General features: G+C 40.4%; 1 protein-coding gene across 2 annotated transcripts in view; it reads left to right on the forward strand.

Moving 5' to 3' along the window:
• ascc3 (activating signal cointegrator 1 complex subunit 3) overlaps positions 1–12733 on the forward strand; it is a 242832-nt gene extending 230099 nt beyond the window's left edge. For both annotated transcript variants that reach the window (XM_084435411.1, XM_084435412.1), the window contains exons 39-42: positions 3931–4057; positions 6901–7107; positions 11505–11680; positions 12150–12733. In XM_084435411.1, coding sequence (XP_084291537.1) covers positions 3931–4057; positions 6901–7107; positions 11505–11680; positions 12150–12291 — 652 coding nt within the window. In that variant the 3' untranslated portion in view covers positions 12292–12733. The remainder of the gene's footprint in view (positions 1–3930; positions 4058–6900; positions 7108–11504; positions 11681–12149) is intronic.
• The last annotated feature ends 657 nt before the right edge of the window (positions 12734–13390 follow it).

Here is a 13390-nt window from a genome sequence, read left to right on the forward strand (position 1 = left end):
CGCTCATAATTGAAGCAACGCACACATTTTTTTACCAGGCGCAACGAGATGAAAAAAATCTAAACTTTTCAGAATGCCGCAAACGCACCGCAGGTCATGTGACAGGAACCACCCAATCACCCCTTTCCATAACAACATTGAAAGCTCAGTCAACATGAAGGATGGGGGTGCACCCAAACACTACTAATAAATATAAGCTAATGTGTAAATGTCAGTAATTTATCTTTTTTGACTCATTCTTTTTATAAAAAAATATTTAAAGGCTGAAATATGAGGTTTATCTTTGTATAAAACCTTTTTTGTCAAAACTTTATTTGAACTTGTACATGTTAGTAGATAACATGTTGCAAGACACACTTTTAAAATCTGGCCATCATTTTTAATGGTATTTTAATGTTTACGTAAACAAAAAGTGCATATTGATGCTAATCAATTTGTTATTTGCTGTTTTTCGACATAAAACTTGTTGAATTGACTTCATTCTGTAGTATTAGTACTTTTTGAACAGGATTCTGTGATAACCGTGATCATTTTGGTCACTTTAATCATCTCATCATTTCCTCTCTAGTTATGATCAACTATGATCAACTAAAATCAACAATAATTGTGTTTTTACAGTATAATATGCAAAAGTACAATTTTCTATAAAAAAAATCTACCTCTCCCTCTCTCACACACACACACATCAGATAATCCTAGATAGATAGATAGATAGATAGATAGATAGATAGATAGATAGATAGATAGATAGATAGATAGATAGATAGATAGATAGATAGATAGATAGATACTCTAATGATCCCGAGGTAACTATCTATCTAACTTGGATAATGTGTCGTGTAGGTCTTAAATTTCAATCTTTATGGTCTTAAAATGTCTTAAAAAGGTCTTAAATTTGACTTACTGAAACCTGCAGAAACCCTGATTAAAGCATGACGATATTTCTCGCGATATCAGCGTGACTGAGTTGAGTTTGTGGCAAAACCCTCTTGTCCTTTACTGCATATGATAATTCATACTCCGAAAGCAGAACTGATTAGTGTAGGGCTGTCACGATTCCTCGATTACATATTGGGTTAAATTAAATAACGGAAGTGGCGCATTCCTCGGACCAGAATCCAGTTACTGCTTTATTAGATCGTTTTCTAAGGCTGCACGATATATTAAAACATTTTAGAAATCGCAATATAGCATAGCATAGTGCTATCATGTATAAACCGACACTAACACAGGAGAATGTTTCTATGCCAACTGTTGTTCATTTCAATCTCAAAATAAAAGTTTAACCCTCACTCTGAGCTTGCGTGTTTTGATATCCACGTGTTCTTGTTCAAGAATTTACAGCATTTATATCACAAAGAAGTGGCCAAATATTAAAGATTAAGTGGACACTTGAATTAAATGTTGTTCGAAGGATTTGATCTGCTGTAAAGTGTAACAACAATAATCACCAGGCCGCTGACGCTCTCTGCAGGCACTTATTACAATACATAATGTATTCAACTTGATTGTTTATAATATTATGTTTATTACATTAAGTATTTTAACAGTGTTGATCTATAAAACCATAAAATGACTCGCTCATGATACTTTATGTAAACCATTTATTATTGCCTCGTTATTATGCATGTATGTCATTTTAAAGGCTATTGTTCACTTAGGTCTATTTTTATTACCCCAAAAAATATGATCCGATTATTCAATTAATTGTCAAAATAACCGACTGATTACTTGATTATCAAAATAATCGTTAGTGACAACCCTAGATTAGTTAAATAAGTAAAATACACCGGCATTGTTTTGCATTTTGTGACTTTCAGTCGAATAAAAGACTATTTTTCCAGTCATATTTTGTCATTGAAGATTTCTTAAATAAAGTGTTTCTTAAAAATGTCATCTCACCTCGTGAACCCAATGTCGCGTCTCGTCTAGTGACCTAAGTGTATCTTCACACCCCTAATATTAACAAACAACTCATTTGGGTAATTAGCATGTAAATGTAACTTGCTGTAATCCACTGAAAACTGATTTGTCTTGGCAAGGGTAAATGGAATAAAAGTGGACACAAACAGAACAAAAATTGTGATTTACAAATATTGTTGTGGACAATTGATGGCATTCTGTTGCTCAAGGGATCCACGTTTTGTTCCAGTTAAACCATGTGAATGGATTTTCAATATTCTGTGTGCGCCTATAGGAAGTGTCACTCCTCGAGTGCACAGCGAGCTTGTGATCCAGCACGAGTGATGAGATGTTAGTCAGGTCACAAGCTTTGATCAGGAGTGACCCGAAGGTGGACAGCTGTGACCACAGCATCTGTGTGGCCCTCCATTGTTCTGCTGTTAGCGTCAGGTTGTTTTGCTCACAGATTTAATGTTTGCTGCTCAGTCTTATCCCTACAGCATCAGTCAAATGGAGACATGCTGTATGTCTAAGCAGATAAACCCACCTGGGGCCAGTAGAGTGTGAGAAGCAGCATTCAGTTCGACATGTTGCGCCATAAGTTATATAGAGATTCCCTGGAGAGCAGCCTGATGTGAAATCAGTCAAATCTGATGTGTGCATACAGGGCTTGACATTAACTGTTTTGCTCACCCGCCACTGTGGCTAGCGGTTTTCCAAAGTTACTAGCCACTCAGCATTTACACTGGCCACAATTTTGACATGGATACCATGGGGAAGAACGGCCATGTAGATATTTTTAATATTATCTCATAATTTGGCAGCTGGTATATTAGGCTGCTGTCACTTTAAGACCTGACGCACTGATCTGTTATACTGTTAGACATGCGTTTTCCTTCTCAACTGTTTACGTTTACTTAAAGTCCCCCAGTAGTCAATAATTGTCCCTTAAAACTCATATTTGATCACCAAAATTACAAATAATTTTAAATAGATAGCCTAAAAATAGCTTGAATGTAACTCAACACCCTTGCCTCATTTAGTATATGCGTTTCTAAGAATATGCAAATGAGCCCCGCCTCCACTCACTCACTCACTCAGCTCAGAGATCCACTGGTTGACGAACACACGTTGATCTGATTGGTTACAAGGTAGTTTGTGACGTCAGAAACACCAGCGATTTCAAAGCGTGTTTTTGAGACTGTCTTTGGTTCACTGCAGTTTTAAGGAGGAAATACTCAGCAATGATGTCGACTTATGAACTTACACATGGTTTGTCTTAAAGCACATTAAAAACACCACATAGACACATAAACAACATTAAAAGCTTGATTTTCACCTCAGGGGGACTTTGAAACATAACTGACTGTGTTTACGTGAATTCTTGCCAAGACATTATTTTGTACTCCACTGTATGAAGACTTTTTGGGTGTAATATGTCACAGTTTACTTTATTTTGCGATCCTCACTTACATAAATGAACTATAGTGTCCTGCACACACTAGTAAAAAAAAAATACCTGGTGTCTGAATAGTTTCTAGTTTGACTGTAATGTCATGCAAGATTTTCCCTATTTTATATTGTACCGGCAACCTTGTTGACTATTTCAGAGCAGTCTTGACTTTCTCTTCCTCTCTACCCATGTGTTTCCCGCTCTCCCGATCCTAACCCGTTGTCCCAGAGAGAGGCGAGTGTTCACTTCCCGTCAGCGTGTTAAACTTCTCACCTGAGGCTCGCTGATCATGACAGCGTCACATGTCTTAGCGGCTAATCCCGTCGCCATCTCTTATCTCACTCCGCAAACACCATCAGCATCACTCATCAGCGGCACACATGCACACGCTAACATCGCCGGCGTTGCCCGTGACACATTTCAGTGCGGACGCGTCCCGCGGCGAGTGTAATTTGGTGGAAACACAATAAAAATGGTAAGAGAGGGATCAGGCCAGGCAGGATCCATCATGCTGTGACAGCGGGAAACAGGCTCTTGTGTGATTGAGGGTCACGTGACTGTGTTTTCGTGGACAGGAGGTGGAGCGGTGGATATCGAGGCCCAATCGAGAGTCTTCCCGAGCTGATCGCTGCGTGTGACGGGAAACAGGACAACTTCACGTCGATGGTGAAGGAGATCCTGCAGCCCAATCAGATCTCTCAGGTGGGTCATTTACATACACAACATTCACCTTACATTTATTCATATTATTGAACTTTAAATATTAAAGTTGACATTTGACACTTTTTTCAATTTAATGATTATTGTGGAAAAAAATCTTACTGACCCAAACGTTTGAACAGTATAGTGTATATACAGTAATAGACTATGATTGGCCTCGCATTGTGAAAAGGACAGAAGTCATGTTTTAAAATACTTAATGAAGTGCTGTGTTGTGTATACTGTGACCAGCAGAAGCTTGATTACAACTGTGTATAATAGCAGCTGAGAATTCCATGCATTTCTGTGCTTGGGGTTTGGATGAAAAGTGAAAGTTTAAGACATGTGACTGACTCCTGTGGTGAGAACATTTGTAAAAACAAACATCCAAGATCCTGCTCTCAGTATTACGAAGACACTGCGTTTTATTGGCATTTCTCGACTCTGAATCACCTCTTAACAACATAAACAGTCGAATAAATTCCCATTCCCCTCGCATCAGCACCAGCACGTGTGACGGAGAGTCACGCTGGTCTCAGGTAGCAGCGAGATCTCCAATTACCTCCCAAATGAGAGGGTTTAGAGCTCCAATCTAAGTGCTAATTGCAGCGGTAATGCTAGCGTCGGATCCCAGCGCCGGTTCCCCATCAGTATTCCTGCGAACCCCCCTTCCTCTCGTCCTGATAATTAAATAAGCACATGCGCCGCCGCGTCCTCGGCTCGTTCGCTGAGGGAGAGTAATCCTTGCATAAATAGCTGTGGCCGGGTGATCTACACCGTTTTTCCCTCCGTCTTCCACGTCTCTAGTGCTAACAGACGCTTTCTTGTATGTGCTCTTTGTTTAGCCATGTTCCTTGTGTTTTATTTTAGTACAGTTGTTGAGTGATGAGCTTTTATGGTTTATTTCGTAGTCTACTGGTCAAAGGTTGGGAATAATTGTGTTTCTTACGCTTTTGTATTTTGTATTTCTTACAAGTATTGAGTTTTCAATGCCAATGTCTGATATTGCAATCTAAAATCACAGTTTTCTATGTGAATATATATAGTAAAATGTAATTTATTCCTGTGATCAAAGCTGAATTTTCAGTCTTCAGCGTCACATGATCCTTCAGAAATCACTCTAATATGATGATCTGATGCTCACATATCAATGAATAACTGATCACTATTGGTTCTTCTTCTTCTTATCAACATTGATGCTAAGTTTTGTGGAAACTGCTGCATTTTTTACCCCTTTGATGAATAGAAAGATCAGTGAAAAGCATTTATTTAAAATAGAAATCTGGTTAACACTTTATGATAATTATACAGTAATAAAGTGCTTTCAAAACATTTGCAAACCATTAGTTTATAATTAATTCATAGTTAATATATTGTAGTCCCTACATTGTTGAAATATTTATAGGCTATATACAATTAGTGAGTTCTTCATTCCTTGTGACTGTAATTTAAATAATTATTCTTCTTTAATTAGCTCATATTTAGGGAGTTAATGTTTTTAATCTGTAACTAAGGTATTTTAACAGTGTGATTCCATTGCATCTATTTTTGTATGATGTGTTTTCTACCACACATACATCATTTCCCTACATTTGCATAGACTAAAAACATTCAGTATTGACACATTGACAGCGTGGTTATGTTTAGCTTTGGGGATAGGGTTAATGGATATACATGTTGTATATGGTATATAATATAATATGGTCAAACTAATTTGTGAATATTTGACATTTCTATTGCTGTATTGTACATTTCAGCATGTATCCAAACATACTTGGTCTGACCTGTAATTGTTTCGTACGAATATCTTCATAAACATTTTAAACCTGAGCTGATAATGATTCATGAAATCGTTAAAAAGTTGTTAAATTAATAAAAGAAATGTGTTGTGTAAAGTGAGTTGATGCTCAATGTATTTGTAAACATTTTAGGAACACTTTATATTAATGCATTTTATTTATAAAAATAAATAAATAAAGGACTTAATTAATGACAATTAGTATTTTCTGTGACCTAATCTAAACTGAGGACTATTTACTCTGAATAACCATTAACAACTCATTTACTACTGGTTTAAAATACTGTACATCACTTATCTGGTTAATACAAAGCATTGTAAACATTATCTAACTCTTTACATCAGCTAATTAAACAATTATAATTTTAGTAATTATAGTGACAAGGAATGAAGAACTCAATATTTGAATAAAGGCTATTATTATAGAGACTGCAATATATTAACTATGAATTAACTATAAACTAATCTTTTGAAATTATATATGTGCTTTGTTGCTGTATAACCATACAGCAACATGTGATTATATTATGACAACATATAATTATATTATGCTGTATAATATAATTATTATAAAGTGTCAGTTAAATCTTTTGTAATATTATAAATGCCTTTACTGTCACTTTTGATTAATTTATTGTGTCCTTGCTTAATAATGTATTATTATTTAATGTATCACAACATTCACACAAATATTAAGTAGAAAAAACATTGATAATAATCATATATGTTTCTTGAGCAGCAATTTCTCATTTCTGAAGGATCATGTGACTCTGAAGACTGGAGTAATGATGCTGGAAATTCAGATTTGATCACAGGAATAAATTACAGTTTAATATATTTTAAATTGTAATAATATTTCACAATATTTTTTGTACTGTATTTTTGATCAAATAAATGCAGCCGTGGTGAGCAGAAGAGACTTCTTTTTTGAAAAACATTAAAAATCTTACCGATCCCCGCAACATTGATAATAATCAAATAATCATATTAAATACAATACAAAAGAAAGCGTGTGGTTTAGCGTGTGCTAATGGTGTTGTTGTGTCAGGCATGGCTGTACGTGAGCCAGCTGCCCGTGGTGGAGGTCAGTCTGAGTGTGAAGGGCTGGTGGGAAGAGTGTATGGAGCAAACGGAGCGATCGATCCCCTCGAGTGTGTCCAACATCCGGGACGAGTCCAGCTGGCTGTCACTGCATGCGGATCAGGAGTACGTCCTACAGGTGTCCCTGCGCAGACTCAACACCGGCCAGCAGAGAGTGAGTCCAACACACACACACACACACACAGACGCTCCATTCACTGGTTTCAGTCCAACACACACACACACACACACACACACACACACACAACAAGCCTTTCTTCCCCAGACGCTCCATTCACCCCCATCCACTGGTTTCAGTCCAACACACACACAAACACACAACATGTTGTAGCCGTTTGTCTATAATAAGTGTTGTATTGGAGTTTATTTATTATAAGTTATGTATTTGTTTATTATTATTATTTTTTAGTATGTGCATATTTATATTTGTATTTATGTACTAATTTAGTTAATTATCATGCACCTGTCGGGTTAGGAATATACAGACCCTTTCCAAAAAATTAGAATATCATGGAAAGGTTTATTTATTTCCATAATTCCATTCAAAACGTTAAACTTCCATAGATTATAGATTCAGGGGCCCACAACTTAAACGATTTCAAGTATTTAGTTGTTTATTTGTACACAATTTGGGCTTCCAGCTCATAAAACCCACGAAAACAGGATTTCAAAAAATTAGAATATTACATGAAATGACACAGTAATTACACAGTGATACCATGGTCATTGAACCAGGTTTGGGTTATTTTGGCAGTGTGGGCAGGTGCAAATCCTGCTGGAAAATGAAGTCCGCATCTCCATAATGCTTGTCTGCTGAAGGAAGCATGAAGTGCTCTGAACATGTCCTGGTAGACGGCTGCGTTGAGTGGACAGCACAGTGGACCAACACCAGCCGATGACCAACACAGACTGTGGAAACTTCACACTGGACTTCAAGCATCTTGGATTGTGTGCCTCTCCATTCTTCCTCCAGACTCTGGGACCTTGGTTTCCAAATGAGATGCAAAATTTGCTCTCATCAGAAAAGAGGACTTTTGTCCACTGTGCTTTATTAAATCCAGACTCAACGCAGCCGTCTACCAGGACATTTCCAGAGCACTTCATGCTGACTTCATTTTCCAGCAGGACTTGCACCTGCCCACACTGCCAAAAGAACCAAAACCTGGTTCAGTGACCATGGTATCACTGTGCAATTACTGTGTGATTTCATGTAATATTCAAAAAAATTTAAATCCTGTTTTCGTGGGTTTATGAGCTGGAAGCCCACATTGTGTACAAATAAACAACTAAATACTTGAAATCGTTTAAGTTGTGGGCCCTGAATCTATAATCTATGGAAGTTTAACGTTTTGAATGGAATTATGGAAATAAATAAACTTTTCCATGATATTCAAATTTTTTGGAAAGGGTCTGTATATGTCACCGCGTGTGGGCGGAGGAGGAAGTGACATGAAAGAACAAATGTTTGGATTTGGGGATGGTGGTTACTCAGTTTTTTGGATTTTTCATTTGTTGAAATTATAAACTTAATTTAGAAATGTTAGGAAACGCCTTAGGTTACGTATGTAACCCTGGTTCCCTGAAGAGGGAACTCGAGCTGCGTCGAGACGCACGGGAACGCCTCTGCGCAATTGCGTCATGAAGCACGTATAGAATCAGTCCAATGGTGTGACGAGGCGTCATAGGCAGGTGACGTCACAGACCAGGAAACTATAAAGCACACCCGGAAAACAGACCGAGCTAGCTTCTGATAGGCCGAAGCAAGTCGTTCACAGAAATGCAGGGAGTATGGCCAGGCGACACAGCGTCTCTTTCCCTCTTCAGGGAACCAGGGTTACATATGTAACCTGAGAAGTTCCCTTTTAAGGGAACTAGAGCTGCGTCGAGACGCGGTGGGAACACTATATCCATGACGCCATAATAACCAATGCCTGTCTGTGTGAAATCATAGCGCACACTAAGATACTAGACCCCGGAGTGGAGCCCAGATCCAGGTTGTAAAATCTCACAAATGTGTGTGGTGAGGACCAGCCTGCCGAATCACAGATGTCAAGAAGGGAAACACTCGATAACAGAGCTTTAGAGGCAGCCTTACTCTTGGTAGAATGGGCCCGGACAGCTATAGGTGAAGGCTGACCAGCCGCTTCATAAGCAAGTGAGAGAGCCTTAACCACCCACTTGCTCATTCTCTGCTTAGATTCAGGGTACCCTTTTCTGGGTGACCCGAAACAGACAAATAGTTGATCCGACTTTCACCACAGGGCAGCTCTGTGGACATAGGCATCTAAGGCCCGAGCAGGGCATAGCAGATAACGTTTTTCCTGATCTGATGAAAGGAAAGGTGGAGGACAAAAGGCCTGCAGCATAATGGGGTCCACAGCGTTAGTAGGGACCTTAGGAACATAACCCGGCCTAGGGTGATAGGTTTCACCATACCAGGTGCAACTTCCAGGCATGAAGGAGCATCTGACAGAGCTTGCCAATCTCCAATTATCTTTATAGAAGAAATAGCATGGAGAAATAAAGTCTTTAGAGTGAGGAATTTTTCTGAAACCTCTTCAATACGCTCGAAGGAAGCTAAAGTCAGGCCTTCCAGTACAATGGCCAACTCCCATGCCTGTGCCCTAGTGCGCGGTGCAGGCCTCAGCCTCAGAGTGCCACGGAGAAAACGAGTATGTCTACCCAAAGATGCGTCACCCAAAGGAGTATGGTAAGCAGATATAGCCGCCACATACACCTTTAAGGTGGAAGGAGATAATCCAGCAGAGAAACGCTCTTACCAATAAACGAGAACTAAACCAACAGGGCAGATGACAGGATTCAATTGACTTTCTCTAAACCAAGAAGAGAATAGTCTCCACTTCAGTGCATACAGTCTTCTCATGGAAGGAGCTCTGGACTGGAGTATGTTCTCCACGACCTCGGTCGAGAGACCTGATTCTGTGAGCTGGGCCCCCTCAGGGGCCGAGCCCACAGTTTCCTTAACTCCGGGCAGGGGTGATAAATCATGCCCCCTGCTTGGGACAATAGGTCCCTCCTGATCGGAATCTCCATCGGAGAGCCATCTAGAAGGGACACCAGGTCCGAGAACCAGACTCGTGCCGGCCAGTACGGGGCTACTAACAAAAGACGGGCCCGTCCCGGCGAACCCTCTCCAGAAGCCCCGGGAGCAAAGATATCGGGGGAAATGCATATAGGTATAGTCTCGGACATACCTGAACCATCGCATCCAGCCCCAGTGGAGCTGGATGCGTGAGGGAGAACCACATGGGACAGTGAGTTGTCTCTGAAGATGCAAATTGACTTGCGCTTGACTTGAATTTTTCCCATAGGAGCTTCACCACCTTAGGGCGAGGTCTCCATTCCCCGGGCCTCAGCCCCTGTCTCGATAGGATATCAGCTCCCTGGTTTTGATGCCCATAGGAAGTGTTTGAGAGCCTGAAACACTGCCATCATTTCTAGCCGATTTATGTGCCAAGAAAGTAGATTGTCCTCCCATAGACCTTTCGCCGACCGACCACTCATGATCGCCCCCCCAACCTGTGAGGGAAGCATTTGTCGTTTGTGTTATGCGACAACAAGGAGCCCCCGGCGAACCGGCAGGGAACAACTGAACTGACTGTTCTACAACCCTCCTCGGAGGATTGTTGGGAAATGCAGACACCTCGGTGCCCTGAAGCGGCAAACCGGAAGGGAACAACCAAACTGGCAGAGTTCGCCCCAGAGGAGAGGAGAAACGGGCACCGTATGGTGAGGTGGAAACCGTTTCTCCCTGGAGGGGACTGCCTTCAAAAGTCTGACGGTGTCAGGACTTCTTCTTTGTTGAGGCCTTCTTGGCGATAATGACAGTCCTCAGATCTTGTCTATCTTTGGATGGCTTCGACTGCGACCGCCACCCAGACCCCCCTGACTGTGGAGGAGCCTGAGTGGCGACGTTCTGTTTTTGGTGCCCGCCCAGCAGTCTCGGGGACCATAGATCGGCGAGGAAGAAACGTTTGAAATGCCGCTGCTTGTTTCTTCGCCTCCTGAAACCTCTTGGGAAAAATCGGCAGTCCCCGACGAGGAGGTTGTGATCTGGATGGTAGAAAACATTCATCCAGCAGACTTTTCTTTTGTACTTCTTGTTTCTCGGCTGGCCAATCGATATTTAATTTAGCTACAGCACGAGTCACAACCTCCATCAGCTTCTCATAAGCAGGGGTATGAGGTGGCGAATCCTCAAGTTCCCCTGCATCAATGCGTACAACATCCAGATCTTCAGAACTGGATAATTGTAGCACTGGTGCCTCGCCCCGGGGAGAAGAAACCGCAGCACGTGCTTCTCCCTGAGACAAGGCACTGGATCTGGCAGGTGAAGGCAGAGATGGGGCTGGGCCCGTCTCAAACCCCTCTGTCAGATCCATTTGCCAACCCCACAATGTCACCAACATCGAAAGGCAGACACATTAAAGTAAAAAAACTGTGAGTAACCACCATCCCCAAAACTAAACATTTGTTCAACAAGCCTTTGCTTGCCCAGACGCTCCATTCACATTCATCCACTGGTTTCAGAGGAGGCAGGACAGCAGGGCTCAGGCGCCACACTTCCCCAAACCCAAAGACGAAGGCTGGTTCCTCGTTCTCGGGGAGGTTGAGAAGAAAGATCTGCTGGCCATCAAACGCGTGGGATTCATACGCAACCGCAGCAGTGTGTCCGTGGCCTTCTACACGCCGGAGAAGACGGGGAAGTAAGAGCCGCCACAATGCGCAAAAATTATTCTCTTACTTACTATTTTTGTCTTGTTTCCAGTCCAAATATCTAAAAATTCTTAAATCAAGATGCATTTACTAGATGAGTAAAATGCCATAAGATATTTTGTCTTGTTTTTTTGGGGGGGGGGAATTAAGTGAGTTTTTGCTTAAAACAAGCAAAATGATCTGCCAATGGGGTAAGAAAAAATAATCTTGTTTCTATTTGAATTAAGATTATTATTCTGATAGATTGGTAGATCATTTTGCTTGTTTTAAGCAAAAACTCACTTCCTTAAAAAAATTTGCCCCAGAAAACAAGAGACAATATATTATGGAATTTTACTACTTTAGTAAATGCATCTTGATTTTTAGAATTTTTTTATATTTGGACTGTAAACAAGGCCGTGTGCCGCTGCTACTCTAAAGGCATTTTGTCTCAGTGTTAATGTGTAAATGTTCCTGTAGGTGTATCTACACGCTGTACCTGATGAGCGACAGCTACCTGGGCCTGGATCAGCAGTACGACCTCCGTCTGAACGTCCAGCCGGCCAGCATCTCAGCGCAGGTCAACACTGAGATCTCAGAGAGCAGAACCGGCCCAAAGTGAGCTGGAAGCTCGGTCAAAACCAGCGCGAGCTTTGGCCTGGGTTATTTGATGGGCGGTTGTTTTTGTAAGTTCTAGGAAAAACACACTGTACAAGTGCCAATTTTTTTTCCACTCAATTAAACATTTAGATGATTTGGCCCAAATAGTCTGTTCATCCATATCTAACACTTTCAGATGAGAGATCAGATGTTTGTAAATGGAGAGGAAACTCTTGCTGCCTTATCATTACTCTTTTTTTCTCTTATTACTGATTTTCACCTTGAATTTTTTTTTTTTTTTTTTTTTCGCCTATAACACCTTGCGGTACGTTTCAGGGCAAACATTATAGTTGTCGAATTAAAACTATAAATATATATTTTTGTTAAAGTTCTTTTCTTCTGAATTTATGAAAATGTGTGGAAAGCAGTTTTGTTGAATATGTAAAATAAAACACTTGAATGCAGCACAACTGTTTCCAGTTTTTCCCGTGTCCAAATGTGCCTAACAGTTTCCCACAGGCCACATGCTTTTGTGTTTGTTTTTTTGTTGTTGTTTTTTTAACATGTCAGGGTAAAAGTCTTTAAATCTCTTCTCTCTGTTATTATGAGTATTTCTACATATCACTTCTCCAATTAATATAAAGATTTTAAGGAATTAGCAGCTGTAAAAGTAGCACATTTAATACAAATTTGTACTCACCATAATTATTAGATGAAGTTTGAAGCAGATAATAGTCAATCGTAATATCAAGGCTGTGATGGTTTGCTTGCGCTGCTGACACTCAGTTTATACAAAATATCAGTTCTGTAAATAGCGGTGCATCTTCTGACAAACTCTTCTTCTGTAAAGGCTTGCTTGTAAATTGACAGACACCGTAACAGTGTGATTAAAAATCCTAATTGTTTAATTGTTTTAAAGCGTTGATTTATTGGCGATGGTTTTAATGGCAGTGGTTTTGAGTCCCTACTGAGGACTTCATCATATATTGTAAAGTATTTTCGATTGTTCTCTTTTCCACCGACGCCGTTTAATCAGCAGCAAATTCCGGCTTTAGGAAAAGGTTAAAGCAGCATCAAGCGTTTCGTGTTTCGGGCTCATCCTGTCTGATTTTCTCCTGCTT

Source organism: Rutilus rutilus (assembly GCF_951802725.1).
Source record: "Rutilus rutilus genome assembly, chromosome: 17".
Lineage (NCBI taxonomy): Eukaryota > Metazoa > Chordata > Actinopteri > Cypriniformes > Leuciscidae > Rutilus > Rutilus rutilus.